The 26,655-nt window shown below is 47.5% G+C and overlaps 1 protein-coding gene across 1 annotated transcript in view; it reads left to right on the forward strand.

Moving 5' to 3' along the window:
- Positions 1-26,655, forward strand: part of LOC309566026 (uncharacterized protein) — a 62,064-nt gene that overhangs the window by 28,971 nt on the left and 6,438 nt on the right. Inside the window, exons 13-16 of the mRNA XM_082271045.1 lie at positions 7,141-7,339; positions 8,119-8,257; positions 8,413-8,546; positions 12,707-12,863. Coding sequence (XP_082127171.1) covers positions 7,141-7,339; positions 8,119-8,257; positions 8,413-8,546; positions 12,707-12,863 — 629 coding nt within the window. The remainder of the gene's footprint in view (positions 1-7,140; positions 7,340-8,118; positions 8,258-8,412; positions 8,547-12,706; positions 12,864-26,655) is intronic.

The raw sequence follows: 26,655 nt of genomic DNA on the forward strand, positions 1-26,655 counted from the left end.
GCTATTTTTTTTTTTTTTTTTCGCTTCGGGCCTTGCTTGACCAATGTAGAATAGATGTCACCCCCAAACTCTTAGGCTGCTTAAAGCCAAAGGCTCCACCCCCATGCCATAAACCTTTCCCTTTACCTAAATAATTGAGACCACACCGTGCTTGGAGTTAATTGGCCACAGCAGCCATTTTATTAACCCTTTTACCTTAAAATTAACATAAGGAGAAAAAACATTCCTTACAAACATAAAACAATCAGTCATTAGGCCTGTTGGTCTTTGAGGCTCCTCCAAATAATTCCAAATCCTGCATTGCGGGACCTGTGCCCTGATAGGCCTCCAGCCGCGTCACCGGCTCGGAGACAAACCACTCCCCGCAGTGCCACCATTTTGAATTCCATTTAAACTGACATTAAATGGAATGCACCATAGGGACCCATACCAACGATGAGTCCCAACCATACCCTTATCCTAAACTGTTCACCTCCCCCGCCAGCAAAGACCAACAAAACGCCACCAGCACCCAAGGGTGACACCTTACCCTTGCGTGCCCCTCCAAACCCTCAAGGCTCGCTGGATCCCATCCTGTAATCCCAGGGCCCATAAATCTATACCCACCGCATTGAGGTGGACTCCATCATCCCGCAGATACCGCCATGTGTCCACTTCCAACTCCAGGTGGCGAACCACCAACCCCCCATTCCGACACACAAAGCGCCCCACTTCCTTGTTCAACTTAATCCGAGCCTTATTAAGGCGCGCGACCGACCTGGCCATGCGCCAGGACGTGCGGGCCACCATATCCGACCAAACTACAAGCAGCGCCGGAAAAGCCGTGCGCAGCCTAAGGAAATCCAACTTTATGTCCCTGATCAAGGCCCGCGCGGACCTGGCCCCCAAATCGTTGCCCCCGGCATGCAGCACCAAAACATCTGGCTGCCTGTCCAACCGGGCGAAACGATGCACTTCGGGAAGGACCCTGCCCCAAGTAAGCCCCGGCACCCCCAGCCACCTGACACAAGCCTCGTGCCGAGAAAAACCAAGTTGTCTACCATTAGGACGCACATCAGCTCTCTCGGGCCCCCCAGAAAACATACGAGTATCCCACGATCCAAACAAGGCAGGGTTCCAAACCTACAAGAAAAGGGGACAAAAGGAAAAGAAAACCAACCAATAATCAGATAACCAGCCGGGCCCACACCCCCCCAGCGACAAAACCACCCCCCGTACATACCCTACACCAACAGCTGTGGACGAACGTACAACAAGAACCTCCTAGACTCCCAGCGCCCAATGCGTTTGACCGCATCGTCGTTCAATCCCCAGCGTGCAGCCTCAGTGGCCGCCCCGATCCGAAAGGAATGAGATGCAAACCTACTGGCATCCAAACCCAAAGAGCCCACACACCTTCTGAACACCGATACAAATTGAAAACGAGATAACGACGACCCGTCCGCATGCATTAAAAATGAACCGGGCCGCGAAGGGCGGATTGCCCAGTAATCCCGAACCGCCCCGACCGGGCACAGCGGTGAAGACGGCACCGCGAACAACCGGACACGGACCCCCTTGCCACTCTGGTCCGTTTTGGACCGTCGAAGGAGGATAGTAACCCCCTCCCGACCGACAGAGACATCCTGACCCAATAAGCCCCCCGGCACCGTCCGGGAGGAGCTGACCAATTCCCCAATCCGGAAAGCCCCGAAAAAAGCAAGAGAAAAGGCCGCCTTAAACAACACCACCTCGTAACTCGAGGCGCAGTGCTCCCCCAATTGCCGGCAGACGTCCTGCAAAAGAGCGAAGGACACCGGGCGCCTAGTGTCCCTCCTCCGATAAGCCCTGGAATAGCCCCGTAACGCTTGTCTTACCACGAAGTCCTTCGTGTAATCCTGACAACCCAGAAATTTAAACAGAAAGGCCAAGCCGGACAACTTGCGAGCCACAGCGGAAGCCGACGCGCCCCTCTCAAAATGATCAGAGACAAAAGAAAGTAACACCCACCTGACCTCCGGACCCAGAGGATCCACCGATGCCACCCGCAACACCTCCAGCCACTCCAACCATACCTTGCAATAAGCCGACCACGTGGACTCGCTCACCGACTTCCTGATCCATCCAGCGAGGACCCCAAGGCAATCCCCCATAGCCACTCCGGACACGTGACTCCGCGTTGCTCCGCTGCCGGTGCCAACTCCCGGAACCTGTCCCACTGAAAACGAGACAGCGCGTCAGCAATATCATTCTTAACCCCCGGAATGTGCACAGCGTACAGGAAAACATTCAACCGTAGACACCGCAAAACCAAATACCTGAGGAGGCGCACCACCGGCTGAGACGAAGCCGACGCGCGGTTGATCACCTGAACCACCCCGAGATTGTCGCAATGGAGGCGAACCTTCAGGTTCCTGAACTCCGCCCCCCAAATCTCCAGGGCCACCACCACCGGGAACAGTTCCAGCAACACCAAGTTGCTGACCAGCCCCGCTACCCGCCATGCCCCCGGCCAAGGGGCGGCGCTCCACGCCCCCCGGTGAAAAGCCCCGTACCCCGCCGAACCAGCAGCATCGGTAAACAGTTCCAAATCAAAGTTGCTGATCGGCCCGGCCATCCACAAGGATCTACCATTGTATGTGGCCAAAAAACCGTGCCACAGACGCAAGTCATCCCTGTGTTCCCTGTTGAGCCTGACGAAGTGAGTGGGCAACTTCACCCCCGAAGTCGCCGCCGACAGCCGTCGGCAGAAAACCCGGCCCATGGGCATAATGCGGCAGGCAAAATTCAATTTACCCAGCAACGACTGCAAGCTGCGCAACTGAATCTTGCGCAAACCCAGCACCCCTTCAATTTCAGCTCTCAAAGCCCCCAATTTATCCTCCGGTAGGCGACACTCCATGGCCTCCGAATCCACGACAATGCCCAGGAAGCTGAGCACCGTGGTCGGGCCTTCCGTCTTGTCGGGGGCCAACGGAATGCCGAAGCTCCCGGCCACATGCTGTAACGTGGCAAGCAGGATCGCGCACCCGTTGGAAGAGGGCGGGCCCACACACAGAAAGTCGTCCAAATAGTGGATCACCGAATTCACACCGGAAACCTCCCGAACCACCCACTCCACAAAGGAACTGAAGGTCTCAAACAGCGCGCACGATATGGAGCAGCCCATAGGAAGGCAGCGATCCACATAATACGCCCCTTGCCACCGGCAGCCCAGCAATCGAAAACTGTCCGGGTGAACCGGGAGCAACCTGAACGCCGCCTCAATGTCCGATTTGGCCATCAAGGCCCCCCGCCCATAATGTCGCACCCAGGCCACCGCGGCGTCAAAGGAAATGTAAGACACCGTACAGGCATCCGGGTCGATGGCGTCATTCACAGACCCACCCTTTGGGAAGGAGAGGTGGTGAATGAGGCGAAACTTGTTGGGTTCCTTCTTGGGAACCACCCCCAACGGCGAAACCACCAAGTCACGCACCGGCACCTCCGAGAACGGGCCCGCCATGCGACCGAGAGCCACTTCCTTGTGCAACTTATCCGACACCACCAAAGGGTGGCGCAATGCTGAACGCAAATTCCTCGCCACCGGCGGCACCGAGGCCAAAGAGCAAGGGATACGAAAACCCACCGCAAAACCCTCCCCCAGAAGTCGGGCAGCCGCCCTATCGGGGTACCTATCTAGAAAAGGCCGCAGCCTTTCCACCCTCACCGGCGTCGTCCCCTTTGTGCGAAGGCTCTCCGGACCGCCCTTTTCCGGACTTAAAACACCGAGCCAAGGAATGGGAACCTCCGCAACCGGAGCATTCATGTTTGAAGCGACATGTGCCACCGAACTTACAGGAACCCTCATTAAATTGCCAGCAGAAACCTCTCCTCTTTGCGGCCGGCTGTCCCGGGGTCGCAGAACCACCGGCCCCCCCTGGAAAAAACTGATTCGGAGCCTTCGCAGACGACATGAGCCGCATCCACAGGCTGATGTCCTTGTGGTCCCACCGCAAGGACGGCCTAACCGCCTTCCGCTGCCGGAACTGTTCGTCGTACCGCAGCCAGGCCGACCCCCCGTAAACCTGATAGGCTTCCCCTACAGCGTCCATGTAGCAGAACAGGGCCGAGCAGTTTTCCGGCGCCTTTTCCCCTATGACGCCCGCCAGAATGGCAAAGGCCTGCAGCCAATTGGCGAAGGTCCGAGGGATAAGCCGATAGCGTCGCGCCTCCTCGTCCTCCTTCTTGCGCTCCTCCGGTTTAACCCTGTCCAGGTGAAACTTCTCGAGGGGCAACAGCGTGAAGATTTCCACGTACTCACCCTTCCAGATCTTCTCCCGGACTTCCTGCTTCAAATGTGCCCCCAATGGGCCCTCAAAACAAACATATACCTCACCTTTCGCTGAATCGTCCAGGCGAACAGCGTCCGCCTTCCCCTCCTTCGCCGTCCCGGTCTTGTCCCCCGCCGCCCCGGCCGTCACTGCCACCACTGCCGGCGCACCAACAACCTGGGGAGGGGCCCCAGCCCCCCCCGCAACTAGCCCCGTGGAAGACGGCCCCGCCAGCCCCGGGGCCCCCCCCCGGCTCCGTGCCCGAGCCCCCCGCCGGAGGCACCCAAGCCGCCGCTGGAGACAAGCGGCCCCCGTCCCCCGGGGGCAAACGCCCCAAGAGGTCCCGTAGACCCAGGAGGAAGCCCCTCAAACCCCCATCATCACCCCCTTCCGGGGTCCCCGCCCCCACTGGCCGGGACACCCCCACCCCCCGAGCCCCTCCAGCACTCCCACCCCCCACATCAAACAAGCCCCGCAAATCAGACAAAGCCAGAGAAGGAATTGTGACCTCACCTGTCTGCCCAGGGGGGGCGCCCCCAGCCGCCGATCCAGCCTCCCTCGTCGCCGACCGACCACCGACATCCTCTTCCACATCCGATCCGGACACCTCGCCTTCCGAACGATCGTCCCCGGGCACCGCCGACATCCGTCCACCAGGTGTCGCACTCCCGCCATCTGCAGAGCCGAGCGACAGGCGTCCACGCCCCCGTACTCCAGCTCCGCCCGACGGAGACCTCTGTGAACCAGCCGAACTTCCGATGACCCGGCCACGTGACTTGCCCCGCCGCGTCATCTCTCTGCGCCCAGCCGAGGCCGACTCCGAGTCCCGCCGATCACTGCTGCCACCGGCCGCCATGAAGCCGCTCCCACGCCGAGGCACCCCTCCGACCGGAGCATCGCCAGTAGGGGAGCCCGCCAGTCCAGTAGCACCCCGGCGAGAGGGACGGGGAGAGACCGAAGGCCGCCTCCCCCCACTACCCCCAGAGCTCCGTCCATGCAGAGGATTCCTCCCAGAGGCGCGCACGGCCGCAGCAGGAGGACGCTTAGCCGGCGGCCCTGAAGGGTCCCTGTCGGGGCTCCTAGGATGACGCTGAGCTCGAGGGGAAGGGTCCGGTGAAAAACGCTCCGGCGGCCGTGACCGCCGAGCCCGCGGGACCGCAAGCCCCTCCGAATCCTGTGCAGAGTCCTGAACCCCCATCAACGTGGAGACCTGGGACCGGAGCCACTCAGTCCCCTTCACCGCGGCAGCGGCCTTGATTTGCTCCAGCAAAACGTCCAAATCCGCCATCACAGACCAGGGAAGCTGAGGTGAGATGCTCTGCAGTGAAAAAAGGTGGGTGACCAAGCTTCTTCTTCCTTCGTCCGTTGAACTTCCACTGACCTCCAATCTGAGGGGCCACCCCTCCTAACTGTACCTCAACCCCTCCCAAACCTGATACACCAATCCCTGAATACCCCCCAACTCAAAACAATTTAATTTAACTCACACCTGCCCTGTCTCCCCTCTTCACATGGTCATGTCTGCCCTGCGCTATTTTTTTTTTTTTTTTTTTTTTTCGCTTCGGGCCTTGCTTAGAGTTTCACAGGAGGAATAGTCCTGTTTTTTGTTTGTATTTTAAACACCCCATCACCCAAGCAGACCTTCACCCAAAATGGAAAGTTGCCTCACTCTTTTCCTCCCCTCCCCAGTCCCTAACATTTTTGCACTTTGTTTTCGGGGAATGGGGCTTTTTATTATAAATGAACCTGCTCCTGCTTCTTCAATTTTTGCCTAGTTGAGAATGAAGTGATATTTTCATATGATATTTTTATGGAAATCATTTTTAAAAATGTTTTATTTTTTTTTTTTACTAGTATTGGAGGCGATCAGTGATTTTTAGCTAGACTGTGATAATCCGGTGGACAAATCAGACACCTAATTGACACTTTTTTGGGGACCAGTGACATTATTGCAGTGAGCAGTCTTCGCAGCGATTTTGAGAGTACAATAACAGTTGTATGCCCGGAGCTGGTGTTGGTGCCAAACACAACATTTAAGCTCAGCTTTCTGACTTGAGCTCTGTGACCCAATCCTAGGTGTGCAAAGCCTTTTGCATTAGGGTGTGCACCCCAAAGCTCAAACACACACTACCGATCACTCACAATGTTCATTCAGAAAGGGAAGGGGCAAGTAAGTTACAAATTTACCGGACCCTTCACCCACTCATCCTAAAATATCCCTGCAGCAACAGCCGGCAGGAGAAGAGAGGAGGGAAGCTGACAGCACTGCAGGGAAAGAGAAGGGAGCCAGGGCAGTAGAGGGAATCTGTGCTGCACAGGGTTATTAGGATGTGCCTGTGCACACCCTGTGCGACCGCCTATGGACAAGATCCTGTAACCCCCATGGCTTGCTTTATGGCCTTCCTCCTCTGGATCTTCCAATCCAGGCTTGGTTTGGATTTCCGCTCTGTTGTTTCTGACCCCAACCTAGTTCATTTACTATGCTCCTGCTTTGCACCACATTGTTCACTTTGGCAAACTCTGGTTTGACCCTTCATCTATGGCTGATTTGGTACCCTCTTGTCTGTTACCGACTTTGGCCAGTGTGACACATCACAAATGTTTGTACCACTCTGCTGCATGTGTGTCATACTACTCAGAGGTACCTAGACTGAAGGTATCGCCTTTGTCACCTCAGACTCCCCCCAGGTATGTGAAAGTACGTACAAATTAAAGAAACATTGTTTCCACACTACACGCAATAAGAGGTTTTTGGACAATAAGAACACATTGATGGGATTATCTACATTACATCACATCAAATAATTCCCTGAAAACTCATGTCCTTCTTCTTTTTATTACCAAGCAGATGGTGGTAGACCCCTGGTGGAAACAACGTACGGAAAAATCAGAGGGACAACGCTAACTGTAAAAGAGGTGGACAGAAACATACACGCTTTCTATGGAATCCCCTTCGCCAAACCGCCGGTGGGGCTGCTGCGTTTTGAAGCACCAGAACTGCCCGAACCCTGGAAGTCCGTGAGAGATGCTGCAGAATATCCACCCATGTAAGCACTGGGATGTGAGCTGACATCTTACTGGCTCAATAGAATCTTCCAGATGGAGAGTTAACATAGTCAAAACTTTAAAGAAGAAGCACATCTTTTGTTTCTTTAGCTACATGTGTCCTTCCTACTCCTCCAGTGTGGTCCTCTAGTTTGGTCTTCCCAATCTTTCAAAGTAGCCATCTCACTCCTCCAGTTTTGTCCTCTTAATTCATTAAAGTGGCTTTCTCACTTCTCTCTCACAGGGTTTTCTACTCCTGCAATGTGGTCCTCCCACTCCACCAGTGTAGCGCTCTTACTCTTCCATTGTAGCGCTCTCTCTTCCAGTGTTACTCTCACTCTTCCAGTGTGGCCTTCTCACTACTCCAGTGTTGCCTTCTCAATACTCCAGTGTGGTCCTCCCAATTCCCTTAAATGGCCCTTCCACCTCCCCAATAAGGTCTTTCCACTCCTGCAATGTAGTCCTCCCATTTCTTCAGTGTGACCCTTTCATTCCTCCAGTCTGGTCCTTCAAATCCCTTAAATTAGCCCTTTTCAATTTTCCAAAGTGGTCCCTCCACTGCTGCAATGTGGTCCTCCCACTTCTTCAGTTTGACCCTTTCACTCCACCAATATGGTCCTTACGATCCCCAAAAGTGGCCCTTTTATTCCTCCAATGTGGCTCTCTCACTCCTCCATGGGTAGCAGCGATGTGTAAGGGCCCCCTAACCTGATGGGCCCAGAGATAGTCACACACTCTGCACCCCTTTTTAGTTATACATTAGTCACTATCTTTTTTCCAGGTGTCTTCAGCCGATAGAAATGACCAAAAAAATGATGGAATTAATAGAAGTGGAGGTCACTCATTCTCTGGTGTCTGAAGACTGTCTGTACCTAAACATCTTCACTCCATCTGACCGAGGTGGCAACGCCAGTCTACCGGTAAGTGCCCTGGTATTCCCTGTTTGCGCTCAACTACCCTGCGCTCTCATCCTTTCATACTGTCACCAGGTTAACTGCAAACAACGAACAACAAGACTCTAAATGATATCATCTCAGACAAAGGCCACCAGTAATCAGCTTTCTCCTTCCCCCAGGTTATGGTGTACATACACGGCGGGGGGCTGGTATTGGAGTCCGGCTCTCTGTATGATGGCTCTGCACTGAGCGCCCATGAAAACGTGGTGTACGTGGCGATCCAGTACAGACTGGGAATTCTGGGATTTCTCAGGTAGGTCTCAGTATGTCTGCTTTCTCGTTCCATGAAGAGACAATTCTTTACTAAAACAACTACTTGTAAAATTCAGATAACTTACAGTATGTAGGAGTTGCAGATTCCATGTAACATTGGATTTCTTTATGTAGTACTGCCCCCGCAGGAACTGATGTATATTAACTCTACAGGCTCCCCTGGTTACCAACACACAGTTATAAGTAGATAAAGTTCCTGGATCCCTCCTTGATCCTGTTGGCTCTTCAGAAAAATAAACAGTCCAGGGGTGTTGTTTTTTTTTGTTGTTTATTTTGTAATCGGGATAGGAGAAGGGAATAGTGGGATACTCCAACGGAACTATTCACATAGATGAGGACTTCTATCTTCAAAACTTCTCTAGTGATCAGGAATAGCCAGGCTGTGAATCCACACTGCCACAAGTGTAGATGGGGTTTAGCCTCTTGCCCTCTTTACTCTCTGACAAGACGACTTAGTCGTTGATATCTTATCTTCGGGACACTCTCACTAGCATCCCCTCTCTGCTAACACCCGTCCACTGACTATCCTAGGAGCAGAGGTGGCCCCCCTCAGGTTAGGTCCCTGGATACGAGCTCCTGTACTCACGATACTGCAGAAACAGGACCTCCAGTGTTTCCCCTCTCAGTCAGCTTCCCTGGACCCCTGGGTTCAGCTCCTCTCCGTTACTCTTCCAGCCCTCAGGATGACCCCCTAAGGCCGCAAGACGTCTCTACAGAGGAGGAGGCAGCCGCCCCCTGCCTATGGGACTTCGCTCCCCAACGAAAGACCTTGAGCACATGTGCTCCTGGCTTTTATACAGTACCCCAGCATGTACCAAGGCAACTTTCCCTCTGCCAATCATCAGGACTGTATCAAAAGCCCATGCACCCATTCGTTAGGTTTCCTCCCACTGTCCAACATGCTTCCCTATTTGATAAGTGTGAAACATTCTCTAGACAGAATGAGTTGCACTCTGAGCACAATAAGCAGACCTCACTAACAGATCCTGTCCCTGGTAGGCAGAGAAAAATATAGAGTTACCTGCAGCTCCTCTGGTAAGCAGACAGAGCTCAAACTATGTGGGCTGCGGCTCCCTGACACCTGCAAGTACCGCGCGATATTCTAACAGCTGTCTTTGTCAGCTGTTAGAATGGAGCCGATGTTTCCTGTATAGTTCCGCCTCCGTCCTGTCACAGGCGGAGTGATATCAAATGCACTCCGCCTGTGAGGAGACCTGAGAGATACAGGAAGCATCGGCTCTGCATGCTTCCTCCAGCGCCGCTCCTCACACTCTCCACCAGCAGTACCCGCCAGCAGTAACCACCAGCAGTACTCATCAGCAGTACCAGTCAGCAGTACCCATTAACACAAGTCACATCTGCTAGGGGTGCAACTAGCCCCCAGCACATAATTGTAAATATTCCAACATGTGCAGTGTTTCTGACTCCTACCATTATAATAAATATGGGGTGGTTTGTACCTCCCCTATTTATTATAAACATGTATTATCTTGTCTATTCCTTTGATGGTCGATCAAAGCTCTGTTAAGGTTAATAGTAAGGGTATAATACCAATGCTAGCTATAAAAATAAACACACTGCTTAAATAATTAAGGATTTAATTTATTATAAAGAAAGTAGAAATGCTAACATAAAACACTAAAAGGTTACTACGGAACATATAAAACAAAACAAGGACAGAGAATACTTTACATATGGTCGTCCTCGGTATTTGGTATCTTTTAGCTGGGCTCAATGCGAAAGAAAAGCAAAGAGAGAAATATTTCTTGCTGGCGACTGCTATTAAAGTCCACTCAGACACCACCCACATAAACAACCGCTGTCTGCTTGTCAAATGACAATCCATAAGAGGCCGTCCTTCCTAATCAACAGGAAGTATCTCCTCTTTCCAGTAAGCATGTTATAGTCCCCACTAGGGGCGCCATCTGTCCAAGAATCACTGTTTTTGACCCGGGTCATCTTTCAGTAACAGCTGGTCTTTGGTGTTGGTATAACCTCCCCAGGAGGTCTTATCTGAGGCTCCTCTACCCCCATACCTCACAACTGGGGGCCTATGCAAGAACATCCTGTGAGGATATGAATTCCCATTTATGACTCCTTGTCATGAACACCCTGCTGGGTAAACTTGCTCTGTTGGCATTCCAGGCCAGGTGTAATCAGATTTCAAAGCTACAAAACTCTCCTGCGCATAAGTAGTGTGTGATGAGGGAAAATTTAATGTTCAATGGTCTTTCTTGCCATCACTTTTGGTCTTGCTGCTCCCTTAGGACCAAGGGTATCCAAAAACACTAAAAATCAACAACAAGAGAGGGGCGCACCGATCTTATGCATTACCACTAAAAAGGATTATCAAAATCCAAAATAATACACATTACTCTCACAAACAATTGTAGATAGCACACATGTAAACTAGTAGCATTCTTTAAAATAAAGTAAAAAGATGCTCACAAACCTACACAAAGGAATAGTAAGCAGCCCAAGCGCTTTAGGAAGGATGCTGATCCTAGGTGCTGCTACTTATTCAAAAAATATATAAATCACGGAAGACAAAATGTCAAAAACATAAATTGGTTCCAGTAGCGCAGGGATGGTGGCAACCTCTCACCTCTCACTCTCATATATATCCTATTGATTGTGAGAGGTTGAGGTTGCCACCATCCCTGCGCTACTGGAACCAATTTATGTTTTTGACATTTTATCTTCCGTGATTTATATAGTAGCACTCTTTGGCTCTGAGGAAGAGGGTTCGCCCTCGAAACGCATCAGCCATAGCAGGTTTGTGCCGACACTAGCACGCTATCCAGCACCGTGGAGTGCCTTGGCTACCTTGGAGATCTTTTGTCCGATCATGTTTACATGTGTGCTATCTTCAATTGTTTGTGAGTGTAATGTGTATTATTTTGGATTTTAATAAACCTTTTTAGTGGTAATGCACAAGGTTGGTGCGCCCCTCTCTTGTTGTTGTAATCAGGTTTCAACCATCCAGAAAAATCTAATTAGAGTAAGAAGAACATGTTGCCTTCCAACATCCACCATGACCACTTCAAATCACTGAAGTGTTTAGAGTATTTCTTTAATATCCTTCAGAAAAAGTGAACTTCTGTATACTGATTGCATTTCATTTGATCATCCTCTAGTTGGTGTTAAATTGGTGAGGGGGTGGGGTTGCAGAGTGCCACCTCCCTGTAATGAGTTTTTACAGGTTGAGATTTCTGCGGCACCTGTCGGCCCTGCGCTGCTGTCAGGCCACTTGAGCTGTGGAGGGGGAGCCCACAACTGAAGGAATGCCTGTCTGCCTCCATAGAAACAGGCACACACAGGACAGTCGAGTCTGACTCCCGTCCTTGTGTGTATTTACCGGAGTCAGCCCCGAACTTGGAAGCCGTCATTAGCCTGGCACTGTTGTCAGGGTATTCGGGCCATGGAGAGGTGCCCACAGCAGCAGGAGTGAATTTCTGCTTCCAAAGTCCGCCCGGGAGACATGCATACACCAGGACAGCCACAGCGCAAGCCGCAAGGGTGGGGGCACTGATGTAGAAGCCTAAAGTTGGAGCCAGGGTAAGTACTAACTTTTATTTTAGATTCAGAAATTATTATTGTCTTTGTATGTTCAGAAAGCTAAAACATCTGCATGTCACTTTCATTTTGTATACAATTGATGCCCAATTTAATAAGGATATCAGTGTATTTTATTTTTTTTCGCTTTTTTAAAAATTATTTATTAATTGTTTTTTTTTGCCTTTTTTTATATGTTTTTTTTAATTTATTTCATTATTTATTTATTTTTTTAGCCTTTTTAGAATTATTTACTATTACTATTTAATGTTTAAACACTTATTTTGTTGGAGGTACCAATAAATATCGCCTTATCGATAATTTACATTTTTATTCTCGTGGGTGATTGTGTAGGCAGGGCCTCAGTGCCCTGCATTTCCCGGGGGCCTATAATGCGTTAAGATGGCACTGAGGTGGGAAAGCCAAATTTCACATATTAAAAATCAATGATATGCTATTTCTTCTAACCTCTCCTTGTAGTCACAACTGTCTTAGATCTTGCAAGTATTGAATCCATGTTGTTTTTTTTTTTTAAATTTAATTTTTTTAATTAATTTTCTGTACAAATCCCAATCTGTATCCCAGCACCGGAGATGGGCAGGCAGCCTCTGGAAACTATGGACTTTTGGACCAAGTGGCGGCTCTGCAGTGGGTTCAGGAGAACATTAAAGATTTTGGAGGTGACCCCAGATCTGTCACTATATTTGGAGAGTCAGCAGGTGGAGTCAGCGTCTCTGCACTGGTAAGTCTATCTGGCAGCTCCTGTAATTTAGCAAACATTCAATATAAGCTCAGCCTTGACCCTTAAAACTGACCTTTCCCGACTTCCACCTAAACATTGTATCTGGATGCTAATACTGCTCATTATAGGGTGGCATGTGATCAGCCGCAGCTGGTATATATTCAAGGCTTCTGATGAAGTTTGCCACCTGCTCGTAGGAAATATGTATTACCTACGTTTCATATACAGGTTTATAATTATAAAAATACATATTTCAGGCATTTCAGGCATTTTTTATTTTTTTTTGTGCCTTTTCAGTTTTGCAGAAATACACTACAGTCCATTTACGCAAACTACAACCTGCATAGGTGGGAACCAGGCCTTAGACTATTCAAATAGTAAAATTTTTTTTTAAAAAAAACCCTTAGGCCCCTTTCACACGAACGGTTAGAACTCAGCTTTTAGCTGCGGAAAGAAGAACTTATTTACCACAGCTAAATGCAGACAATGCATCCCTATGGCCCCATTCACACACTGCGCTTAGCAATGTTTTGATAACATACGGTTTTGTGCATTTACATGGTTTCCTATGGGTCATGTTCACATCTCTGCATTTTATGGAAAGGGCCAAGGACCAGCAAGTAGTGTTTTTGGTCCCAAAGACTTCAATGGATCAAAAAACATGTATTGAAAAATGCAAAATGCACCTGGTATACGCAAACTACAACCTGCATAGGTGGGAAGCAGGCCTTTAAACTTTTCAAATAGTAAAAAAAAAAAACAAATAAAAAAACCCTTAGGCCCCTTTAACACGAACGGTTAGAACTCAGCTTTTAGCTGCGGAAAGAAGAACTTATTTACCACAGCTAAATGCAGACAATGCATCCCTATGGCCCCGTTCACACACTGCGCTTAGCAACCTTTTGATAACATACGGTTTTGTGCATTTAGGAAAAATAAAGTTGACAGCGTCCAGGAGCGATGTACCGCAGCCATCTGTAGATAAACGCAGTTAACCTCAGTACAAAGAAAAAATAAGTAAACAGTTGCTATACAAAAGGCAAGAATTTACTAACGCAGCTAAACGCAGCCGCATGTAAACGCAAGTAATCGCAATGTACAAATTTAGTAATCTTTTTGCTAGGAGTGTTGGAATTTCAAAATAACAAAACATGCTTTTACCAACGGCAGAACAACCGCCCGTGTGAAAAGGGGCCTTAATTTGAGTGAGATCCAGAATAGTTTGAAACTACGCTAAGTGTCGGTTCACACTATTGCGATCACAGACATTGCATGTGATTCAGAGCGCACTGCTCCTAAAATCACAAGCAATGTCTGTGCGGTGCGAGTTCAGCCATACAGTTTGAATTTGAACCGCAATCGCAGTGAACTCGCACAGGACCCTTTTTTTGGTCCGCAGCAGAATCTGATCGCATGGTGGTTCACACTAGTGCGATCCGATTCCTGTGCGAACTGTCAGATCGCACTGCGATATGCGATCTGATCTGGGGGTGTTGTTAACTTTGAATTGACACCCCCAGCGTATCGCATATGGCAGTGTGAACTGCCAGGGGTGTGGATAAGATGCGGGATCACGCTGCATATTCGCAGCCTTCCCGCATCGCACAAATGTGAACCAGGACTAAAGGTTAGGTTTTGCAAATTGTTACTATTTGAAAAGATGCTGTTTTGTAATTGAATACTATAACCTAGAATATCACCTTTTAACATTAAATTTGATGAACATATGTTACAATATGGAATTATTGAATTGCTGCAGGTCCAAGCTATCTCTCCTTGGGACGAGATTGCTATTAAACGCATGTTTCCTGTTACATTCATATTTAGGGTGAAACATGAAACCTGTTCATATTACTCAGCTCCCCCCCCCCCCCAAACCCCAACTTACCTGACTGACAGTGTTCTTCACCCTGCACACACTTGTTTTGATTCTAGCATGGCCGTGGGTGGCTCCATCATCCATTCACAGATTTTTTTCTCAGGGATTTGTGAATGGAAAGACTGTAAATCCCATCTGCCATTGTGGCACAGAGAGGCATAGATCCTAATGGATTACAAGTGCAGTGACATCACCTCACTTGTAGTCAGTGTTGCCAACCTACCAGATTGAAATATACTGACATGACACTCAAAATTTACTGACACAGCCAAGTTTTTACTGACATTTCCAAAAGTTACAAAATTACAGTTTAATTGCAAATTCCAATATTTAGGCTACAGACAAATACAATATGCAATTAGCAATGTGATTTAAGGTAGGTATTATTAAGACAAAAACATATTTCTTATTTTATTTTCAGTATAGTAAGTAAGTAGCTCAGGGACAGGACTCAGGAGGACAAGAAATTAGAATGGGCACACACACATGAAATTGGCTTTCACAGTGACCGCAAGAAGCACAGGTCACCGACACCACACGTCCCCTCCTGAGTGACAGTCTCTCTCCACGCCAGGTGGTTCCTGTAGTCTACTCCAGTCCAAACAGCACTGACCGTCCCGGTCCCGGCTATCCTTGTTCCCGTCCCGCAGACCCTCACACAAGGCTCCTCCTGCTCTGCTAGGCTCCCTTGCACCATGACATTACATAACACGCTTAAGGCTCGTACACACTTGACGAAAATCGGACTAAATATCCTACGATTTTTCTCTCTCATGCTCAGCGGTCATAACCGTTTTTAGTTGACAGTGCATAATGTTCACAAAATTTTTTGTCCGATTTTATTATTTTTAATTTTTTTGGGACGTTTGCTCCTAGACTTCAACTTCAACAGCAAGTTCAGATCATGCGCGGCCTTTCGTATCCAATTTTTCACGGACGTACTGCATTCACATTAATGAAAATTGGTCATGCTGGAGATGGACGATAAAAATTTTGGTGTTTGTCCCTCCGGTTTTTTTTTTCATTGAAAATGTCGGCATTGGCTGCTGAAAGTTGTGTACACACTAGCCGAAGATTTTCTACTAGTGTGTACCCCACTTTAGGCACCGCTTCTGCCCAACCTGCCCCCTTGCTGGTGCCACCCGAACACACTGTAGCAGGCACTCAGGTGGTCTCGGCCAGCTGAGGACCGGAACTGTGCATGCTGAGGCCAAGCGTCATATTTCTTACTGGCAACCTTTCCCTGTCACTAGCATTTACTGGAAGGAAAAAAGCGCCTGTTTTTTACTGGCTGCCGGTAAAAATACTGATGGTTGGCAACACTGCTTGTAGTCCATTGTTTAATTCCTCTAGGCCAGGGGTGGGGAACCTCCGGCCCGCGGGCCGTATGCGGCCCGCACAATCCTTCTGTCCGGCCCGCACAATCGTTGAGATCCGTGCCGCTGTGTCAGAAGGAGCCGATGGCTCCGTTCTGACACTGTGAATCTCCGAAAAGGCTGGACCCGAGGCGCAGAGCAGTGCGCTTCGAGCCTGCCCATTTGTGTGACAATAGCGAATGAAAATTCGCTACTGTCTCACGGATCCGCCTCCTCCTCGGCCAATTTCATTGGCCGAGGAGGAGGCGGGAGGCGGGACGCGGGAGGACTCGAAGAGACGCAGGGACTGAAGAGAGGAAGCCGGCCGCCGCTACAACAGGTAAGTGTTCTGGGGCTTGGCACGCTGTTCACTCTGCATTGTGGCCAATCACTCCGCATTGAAAGGGGGCACGCTCTGGGCACTCCACATTAAAAGGGGGGCACGCTCTGGGCACTCCATATTAAAAGGGGGCACGCTCTGGGCACTCCACATTAAAAGGGGGCACGCTCTGGGCACTCCACATTAAAAGGGGGCACGCTCTGGGCACTGCGCATTAAAAGGGGGCACGCTCTGGGCACTGCGCATTAAAAGGGGGCACGCTCTGGGCACTCTGCATTGAAAGGGGGCACGCTGTGGGCACTCCGAATTGAAAGGGGGCACGCTGTGGGCACTCCGCATTGAAAGAGGGCACGCTGTGGGCACTCCGCATTGAAAGGGGGCACGCTGTGGTCACTATGCATTGAACGGGGGCACACTGGTCACTCTGCATTGAAAGGGGGCACGCTGTGGTCACTCTGCATTGAAAGGGGGGCACGCTGTGGTCACTCTGCATTGAAAGGGGGCACGCTGTGGTTACTCTGCATTGAAAGGGGGCACGATGTGGTTACTCTGCATTGAAAGGGGGGCACGCTGTGGTCACTATGCATTGAAAGGGGGCACACTGTGGTCACTCTGCATTGAAAGGGGGCACACTGGTCACTCTCCATTGAAAGAAGGCACGCTGTGGTCACTCTGCATTGAAAGGGGGGCACGCTGTGGTCACTCTGCATTGAAAGGGGGGCACACTGTGGTTACTCTGCATTGAAAGGGGGCACGATGTGGTTACTCTGCATTGAAAGGGGGCACGCTGTGGTCACTCTGCATTGAAAGGGGGGCACGCTGTGGTCACTCTGCATTGAAAGGGGGGCACGCTGTGGTCAGTCTGCATTGAAAGGGGGGCACGCTGTGGTCAGTCTGCATTGAAAGGGGGGCACGCTGTGGTCAGTCAGCATTGAAAGGGGGCACACTATACCTTGATTACTGAAGGCCCCTTTCACACTTTTGTGACCTCAAAGTCACGCAATTTTTTACAGCGTTTTTTGCTGCAAATCAATGCCTATTACATTTATGCATACATTTTGTACGGCCCCCGAATGATGTTACAAAAATCCAAATGGCCCTTGGTAGAAAAAAGGTTCCCCACCCCTGCTCTAGGCTCACAACCGAATGTCTGTTCTTCTGTACAGACACAGGGCTGGGGGAACAGTCTGCAGGAGCCTGGGATTGCACTCACAATGCTGGTGCAATCCTCTGTAGGCTTCAATGCAGTTTATAAATGTACACATTTTTTTATTTTATTAACGTGGGTGAATTTATAAAATTTTTGCAGAAGGACTATATATACCAAATATCCCAAATATAGGGGATGCTTAACTTTAAAGTGTAATTAAATCCACGTGCAACATAAAGTGCATAAAAATATAAATAGTCCAAACATGTGGTCTTGTGAAGTAAAAGCAAAGGCAGTAAGTGATCTTTCTTCGCACCCATAATGCACACACCGCACTTACCAGAAATTGTTGACCTCTTGGTTGCAAGAAGTCAAAAAGCGCTTAACACAATGGTTAGCCTCTTCTCTCTGGATGGTATTTGGTCTTCCAATCTGTTCCAAGTACTTTCCTGGGTCATGTTACAGGTATTGACTCTATGCCTTTAAAGTGCCTATGTGCCTTTTAAGAACCTCCATGGCAATCCATTAGTACATGCAAAAAAAAGATAAGGAAGCTCCTCTTAGTATAGTATTATTTATTTGGTGACCAAAAAGGTAAAAATGCACTTACATGTACATAGAAGTTATAAGGCAAACAGTATTATCTAAAAATGCCAATATGTGTTCCACATGCATTCCACCAAGCAGAAGTGACGTCTACTGGATGCCCCATCCTGCGTGTTTCGTCATTATGTCTGATGTCATCAGGGGCACTGGCAGGCAGAGTGATTGCCACTGGAGCTTCTCCCACCTGAGCTGTAGATCTCTGGTACCATGGGCCTCTTGGCTGCTTCTCTGAATAATGCTCTCCTTGCCTGGCCTGTCAATTTAGGTGGACGGCCATGTCTTGGTAGGTTTGCAGTTGTGCCATACGTTTTCCATGTTCCATATTCAGATGATGGATTGAACAGTGCTCTTAAGATGTTCAAAGCTTGGGAGGATTTTTTATAATCTAACCCTGCTTTAAATTTCTCCAGAACTTTATCCCTTACCTCTCTGGTGTGTTCATTGGCCTTCATAATGCTGTTTGTTCACTAAGGTTCTATAACAAACCTCTGAGGGCTTCGAAGAACAGCTGTATTTATACTGAAATTAAATTACACACAGGTGGACTATTTATTTACTAATTACGTTACTGGTTCCACTAGATTTTAGTTATGGGTATCAGAGTAAAGGGGGGGGGGGGTGACTACAAATGCATTGCACATTTTTTATATATTTATTTGTAAAAAAAATTGAAAACCATTTATCATTTTCTTCCACTTCACGATAATGTGCCACTTGAGTTGGTCTATCACATAAAATCCAAATAAAGTACATTTACGTTTTTGGTTATAATAACCTGAAAAAATTTGCAAAATTTCAAGGGGTATGAATAATTTTTCAAGGCACTGTAATTGATATGAATAAAATGTGTAGGGATTTAAAAAAAAAAAACAAAATACAGCTTTAATTCCAACTATCATGAATATGTCTATATTTCTATCTGACAATATTTCATAATCCAAAAACAAGCTTATTGTTTAACAGAATGAAATTGCAATTTGTTAGACATCAAACATGATCTAAATCCCATGCCTATTCCTTTTAGGAGGTCTAATGTGTATTATTAGCCTGCAGGCCCTTGTAGGTATGTTTGTTGACTCTCTAAATAATATCTTATCCTACATTATTGTGATTAACTTTTTATGAAGGTAAATTTATCACAGCAGGAATTATAGTTGAAAATATAAAGTCTGGGTCTGGTAATTAAATTATTACAGACACGGGATTTGTATTACTTTAAGCTGCTCTGCCTGACTTGTTACGACCAGCACTTTATAACAGGCCTCATTAGAAGTCTTTTGTAGACCCTGCTATTGAAGTTTTATGACACCTCTGCATTCCACCTAACTTCCTCTGCTTTGTGTCAAATGTTTCATAAGCTGGACTGTGTTCAGTCAATGGTGTAACCTATCATAGATGCCTAGCACAGAAATGAGATTTATATCTGACCATTTTTGTTACCAACTTGTGAATTTTGGAGACCATGATGGTGGTGTTCAGTATGACACCCCCATTCTCCCCACACACTTTGGGGTTCAACACACCTTGCTATCAGTATCATCATTTTACCATCACTAGTTCACTACTCATCCCATTTTTAGAGACTACAAGTAGTGATGGACGAACATCGGCCGGGGCGGTTCGCGAACGTTAGCCGCAAACTTTCTCAAATGTCCACGAATCGCAAGTTCGCGGCAGGCTCCATTGACTTTAATTGGAGGCGAACTTTAAAAACCTTTAGGTCATATTTGCAGCCACAAAAGACTTACTAGCTGTGCACAAATAGTCCCACCACATGGACAATGTCATAACAGAAGTTTTGCAATTGGAAAAGTTGCCCTAAAAATTATTATTTTTTTTTTTTACAGCAAAACAATGTTTTTTTTTTTTTCTTCCTAAATCAGCCAGAACTGACAGCAGCCTGTAAATACATGTCAAATACATATAGGGTCCATTCACACATCTGTAAAATGGGTCCGCATCCATTCCACAATTTGGCGGAACGTTTACAGACCTATTGATTTTCAACTCCAGTGTGAAAAATTAGGCATTCACAGGATAAAGAAGTAAGTGTCGGCCATTCCAGGCCCCAAAATTTAGCCCACATGCGTTTACCTGACAGCTATGGTGAGTTTATAGTGTCTCTTTTACACTATATACTTTGTCACAATGTGTTCTCATTTAATGGCTCCCACTACCTCCAGGTGCAAGGCGTAGCGATGGGCACATGTTGTGCCCCATCCTACGCCAATTTGTACCTGGGGGAGTGGGAGAAATTCTTCTTGCATGATGATTCAACGTCTATGTACACGGACCACATTGTAATGTGGGTCCGGTACATAGACGATATTTTCATGTTATGGCAAGGCCCAACAGAACTGTTGCACGATTGTTTGCTCAGAATGAACAAAAATGAATTTAACTTGACGTTCACCATGCACTCTGATCCAGAGTCCGTCACGTTCCTTGATGTGGAGGTCCATAAGGATGGTGATGGTGCTCTCCGCAGTGGTCTATATCGCAAGCCCACTGCGGGGAACACCATCCTACATGCCTCAAGCTTTCACCCTGAAACTCTCATTCGTTCGATCCCATTCGGACAATATCTAAGAATTAGGCGCAATTGTAAGGACTTTCAAAGTTTCCAGCTTGCTGCTAATAATCTAAGAGATAGACTCCTTCTTAGGGGTTATACAAAAACCACCCTAAAGAAGGCTTACAAAAAAGCAGCGGCATCCGATAGGAATGCTTTGCTGGCCCCTCGGACCTCCAGGGAACCTGACGATACCCTGAGAATCATCATGAGATACTCTGAGCAACATCATAGTATAAGACAAATTGTTTCAAAATATTGGCATGTATTAACCTTGGACCCCACAGTGAGTAAACACGTCACAGACCATCCCCAATTCACTTTTAGAAAGGTGCCAGCCCTGAAAGAAAGACTGGTCCAAAGTGAATTCAAAATGCATAAAAATCAAGATCCTTGCAAACTTAAAGGGACCTATATCTGTGGTAACTGCAAGTACTGTCGCTACATGCTAACTACAAAAAACCCAACACTTCCCAATGGCCAAACCTTCTCTCCAAGACATTTTGCAAACTGCCGCACCCACGGAGTGGTATATTTACTCCTCTGTGGGTGCGGCTGTTTTTATGTGGGTAAAACCAAGCTACCATTTTTTCAACGTGCGAACAGACATGTGAAAAGTATGAAAACCTGTAACCCCGACTTACCTTTAGGACGTCATACCAGTCTCGTACATGCAGGAAAGTTTCCAAAAATCAAGTTCCTAATTTTAGACAGAATTCATCCCAGTCCCCGTGGAGGGGACTGGAATAAAATTCTTTTACAGATGGAACTTCGTTGGATCTATCTTTTAAGAGCTACAGATCCACCAGGTCTGAACGAAATGGTTTCTTACAAACCCTTTCTAGAAGGTTTTACATCGGGTGGCATGGAACAATAGGCCCTCCTTTTTTCTATGACATCTCTATATTGCCTATGATTCACCTATAATTCATTCCTCCCCTTGTCTTCATTAGTACTTTCCTTATTTCCTACTCTTTACCCAATCCACAAATCCCCAAACTGGCCTTATACCCGGCTTATATACAGAATTGTCAATAACCAATATTTATCACTGTATGATATTTAATGCAATGATGGTTCTTATTCTGTATCTCTTAAACATTGGAATCTGTTTTTAAAAAAAATTTTTCATTGTTTACTTTCTGTCATTTTTTTAGGCTCTGTTAAACCTAAAATACAAATCATGGGAGGATTCGTTGTTCTGTACTGGCTACAGATGGCTGATGTGCTACCATCCCTGCATTGGGTTGAATCTCTTTGTGGAAACATTCCCCTAACGATATGATCACACAAATATGTTCACATTGTTGTTAATGGCATCTTCTTCTGAGTTGTATTGTGCCCAGGAGACAGCCCGGCACGGGGGCGGACACCTTAATCGGTAGTCCGCCTTTGGGCTGTAGACCATTGGTTCTCGATGAGACCCTGCGGACTCGCCCATTCACTTCCGTTTGCGTTCCACGCCGGCGGAAGTGACCGTGCCGGTGGTGCGCATTGGCCGCGTGAACTTCTGCTGCACTCCACAAGTGCGCATGAGCGGCGGGAGGTCTATGCGGCGACTGCGCACCAGGAAATCCAATAGGGAACTGACCAAACGGAGGACACAAAGTAAGTATCACCAGCTGATCTGCATCTAAACTTAATCAACAGCCTTCTTATACAGCTCCCCTTCTAAGAGTGAAACATACCATTCACTCGCTGAAGGTGGACGCTTGCTGCACAACCCTCTGCTAAAATCCTCAAACAAACAAGGTAACAAAGCCCAAATTTATTCTTTTAACTGCCTGTTTTCTTATCTGCTTTCAAATATTGCTGCACATGCCAGAACCACTGTGTCCCCATTGTGAATACTGCTCTAATCTTTTTTACAATTGGGATTTTTTATGCAAAACTATTTTTTCCTTTTTTTTCTCTTTTCATTGATATCTAACACCATTAACACTAGAGACAATTATGACCAAGGACTAGCTATCCTTTATATGATCTCTTTCACAGTTGAAAAGGCATGTGCAGCATATTGCGGCAGATTTGATTTTCAGCAGGGCAATCAGCTGATGTTCTATAAAAACAACTCTATCTACAAAATCCCACAAATTTTATTCTCTTTCTCCTCACCTGGCAGATTTCCCTTGCTTTGTGGATTTCAGCTGCCCCCAGTCAGCCTTACAGCTGATGGGCGCACTCAACTGGAGGATGCTTTTATAAACACTTCTATTTTTCAAATCATCAACTTTCCCAAAAGAAGCACTCAAATGCAGTGATGAGACCCACCCAGCCATCTGTTTTTAACTTCATTGGCAGGCATATATCCTAAACAGTTATACGGCAGACTCTGTAAGTGTTCTTTTTGCCCTTGTATCTTTGATATATGGACATTTCATCTGGATGACTTTAATCTGCATTGAATGTCCAATACAGTATTACATGACTTTCTGTATAAACTACATATTTGCAAAGATCTTTCAAATATATTAATTACCCATATGGTTGATCATTTACAGACCGCTGCTTTAAGGTTGCCCCTGAAGAAGGAGTTGTGACTTATATCTTTGAAACGCGTTGGGCACATACCTCAATAGAGCGGTACCCTTCTGTCCATTTGACTGTATGGATTATACCAAGCTTGCCAATTGTTTTTAACCGTTTAAATTTGTATTTGTATATGTAAAATGATATGTAAAATGATAAAATTTATCATTATTATATTTTTTGTATCCATTTTCGTGCCTTAAAAGTCCCACCCCAAGGGGAACTTCCATTTTTGTTGTTTACCTGACAGCTAAGAACGTTGTATTCTGTGGCTGAAGGTACATTAGGCATTCACAGGATACAGAAGTAAGTGTCGGCCATAAAAGGCCCCAAAAATTAGCCCACATGGGTTTACCTGACAGCTAAGAACGTTGTATTCTGTGGCTGAAGGTACATTAGGCATTCACAGGATACAGAAGTGTCGGCCATAAAAGGCCCCAAAAATTAGCCCACATGAGTTTAACTGACAGCTAAGAACATCACCGTTAACCCAATGTAGTCGGACACCTGTCGGTCTAGGCGTTCCCTGATGCTGGATCCGGAGTACAGCTGTTGATGGGTCGGCTGAAAGAAGGATCTCATATCTGAAGTGACCAACACATTTTCAAACTGCCCTCTTCTTGCAGGCACTGTTGGATTGCTACCTGCAACTGTCTCTCTGTGACTGGAAATTCCTTTGCCAGCGCACGCAAAAGCAGAATGCAGCATTTCTCACAGCAAGGCCTAGAATTGCTGCATTCTGACGTCCTGGACCCCATGGTATTTGGCAACAAATCGCTGCACCACCAAGTTCAGGACGTGTGCCATGCATGGCACGTGTGTTATTTTGCCCTGTTTCAGCGCGCTCAGCAGATTGGCACCATTGTCGCACACCACTTTACCAACTGTCAAATTGTGCGGTGTCAGCCACTGATCTGCCTGTGAACGCAAAGCTGAAAGGAGTGCAGGACCAGTGTGGCTTCCAGGCACAATAGACGCAGCACAGCATGGCAACGTCTCAACTGGCAAGTGGAATAGGTTCTGGGGATCTTGGGTGGCGCAGCGGAAGAGACGGTAGCAACGGAAAAGGAGTCAGCCGAGGAGGAGAGGGAGGATAGAGTAGGAGTAGGAGAAGAAGAGGCAGGCCTGCATGCAATCTGTGGCGGTAAAACCAACTCTACATGGGTGCCACGGTTTACATGCTTGATGGCCGTCAGAAGGTTCACCCAGTGGGCAGTAAAAGCTATATACCTTCCCTACCCTTGGTTGCTAGACCATGTGTCTGTGGTCAGATGTATCTTATCTTTGCACCTACACTGTGTGCCAGAGATACATTCACTTGCCGCTGAACATGGCCATACAGCTCTGAATGCCCTTCTGAGAGAAATATTTCCTGCCTGGGACCTTCCATTGTGGTGTTCCAAAGGCCACAAATTTCCAAAAGGCCTCCGAGTCCACCAGTTGATATGGCAGTTGTTGGTGGGCTATCAGTTCTGACAAGCCAGCAGTCAAACGTTGGGCAAGAGGGTTATCCGACGTCATCATTTTTTTACGCTCCAACCTTTGGGCCATGGAAGCCTGCCTTTTTCCAGAACAACATGAGGATGGCATGATGGAAGGTGGAGTGGAGGACAATTGTGAGGAGAGAGGAGAAGAAGAGGCTGGACGGTGAGAGCCTGGAGTGCGGCTTTGTGGGTTCTGACGGCGTTGCTCCCACTGGGCTCGGTGATGGGAGTTCAGATGTCTTCTTAAGGCGGTCGACCCTAGGTGAGTGTTGGGCTTACCGTGACTTATGCGTTGACTGCAAAGGCTGCAGATGGCAACACTGTTGTCAGCAGCGGACACATTAAAAAAAGCCCACATGTGTCGATGTCCTGGGAGCGCCAGATGTGACTGTACATGGTTAATGGCTCGCTCCTGATACATTTGCAGTCTGCTTTGTCCCTCCTGTGCAATGCAATTCCGCCTGCTTCTCCTCCATATCTGCTGGTCTGTCTCTCCCTCTGAACTCCCCTCCTCTTCTTCTCTTGTGGCCACCCATGTGACGTCCATAGACACGTCATCATCCACGCCACCTTCCCCGCCACTAACATTTGAGATCTCGGAGTAGGCAGCAACAGCGGGGACCAACCTCCTTGGGCTGATCTGGGTACTGTTGTCAGACTGCTGAGTGGCGGCTGTTGCTACCTCCTCTTCCTGATCCAATGCCAACAATGGCTGCGCATCGCAAATGTCTTGTGATGGATCGGAAAATAATTCCAGTGACTCAAGTGGAGGGTATATGGTGGTGGTGTTGGTGGTGGTGTCTTTGGGGGTGCACACAGCAGAGAGTGAAGAGGGTGCACATAGAGAGGATGAGGAGGGTGCAGAAGAGGAAGGCTAAGTGAGCCACTCAACCAAGTCTGGTGCGTCCTTTGACGTAATCAAACGCACCTTCTGAAACTTCACACTTTGGCTCCGGCCTACTGCTCCTGCCCTACCCCTACCACCCCTGCGTAAGGGCCTGTCTCTTCCTCTGCCTGTCATTTTTTAAATTACCCTGTGACAAAAGTCTCTAGAGAAGCGCAGTATATGTGGAACAAGGTATATAACACCCCGCTTCAATCTGTGGTATTGAAGGGCCACTGGTTTATCGCACCAGTTCTACAAATAATTGGCCAGTGAGTTTGGCACTGTGTGTAGCAGAGTTAACGCAGCAAAAGAGGCAATATTGTTGCAGGACACAAATACACTTATAAAAGTATACTCAGATAACACCCCACTTTAATATGCGGTATTGGGGGGCCACTGGTCTATCACACCAGTTCTACAAATAATTGTCCAGTGAGTTTGGCACTGTGTGTAGCAGAGTTAACACAGCAAAAGAGGCAATATTTTTGCAGGACACAAATACACTTATAAAAGTATACTCAGATAACACCCACTTCAATCTGTGGTATTGGGGGGCCACTGGTCTATCACACCAGTTGTACAAAAAATTGGCCAGTAACTGTTGTCACTGTGTGTGTAGCACAGTTAACGCAGCAAAAGAGGCCAAATTTTTGCAGGACTAAAATACACTCTTATAAAAGTATACTGTTAAATAACACCCCACTTCAATATGTGGTATTGGGGGGCCACTGGTCTATCACACCAGTTATAATGCTTTAAAAGTGCTTTTGTCAATGTTTGTAGTATTGCTGCAGAAACGCTCAACACACCAGTCACAATGCTGCACAGTGCACAATACAAATCCACTATAATATGCTTTCTATATTAGAAAGTATATTATAAGTGGATTACACCCCTATATAGTGCACTGCACACCTATAACAAATACCAGTCCTTAAAATGACTTTTGTGGACCTTAACAGAGTGATTTGTGTCACTGACGAATCTGTCC

Source organism: Pelophylax lessonae, assembly GCF_965119305.1.
Source record: "Pelophylax lessonae genome assembly, chromosome: 10".
Taxonomy (NCBI): domain Eukaryota; kingdom Metazoa; phylum Chordata; class Amphibia; order Anura; family Ranidae; genus Pelophylax; species Pelophylax lessonae.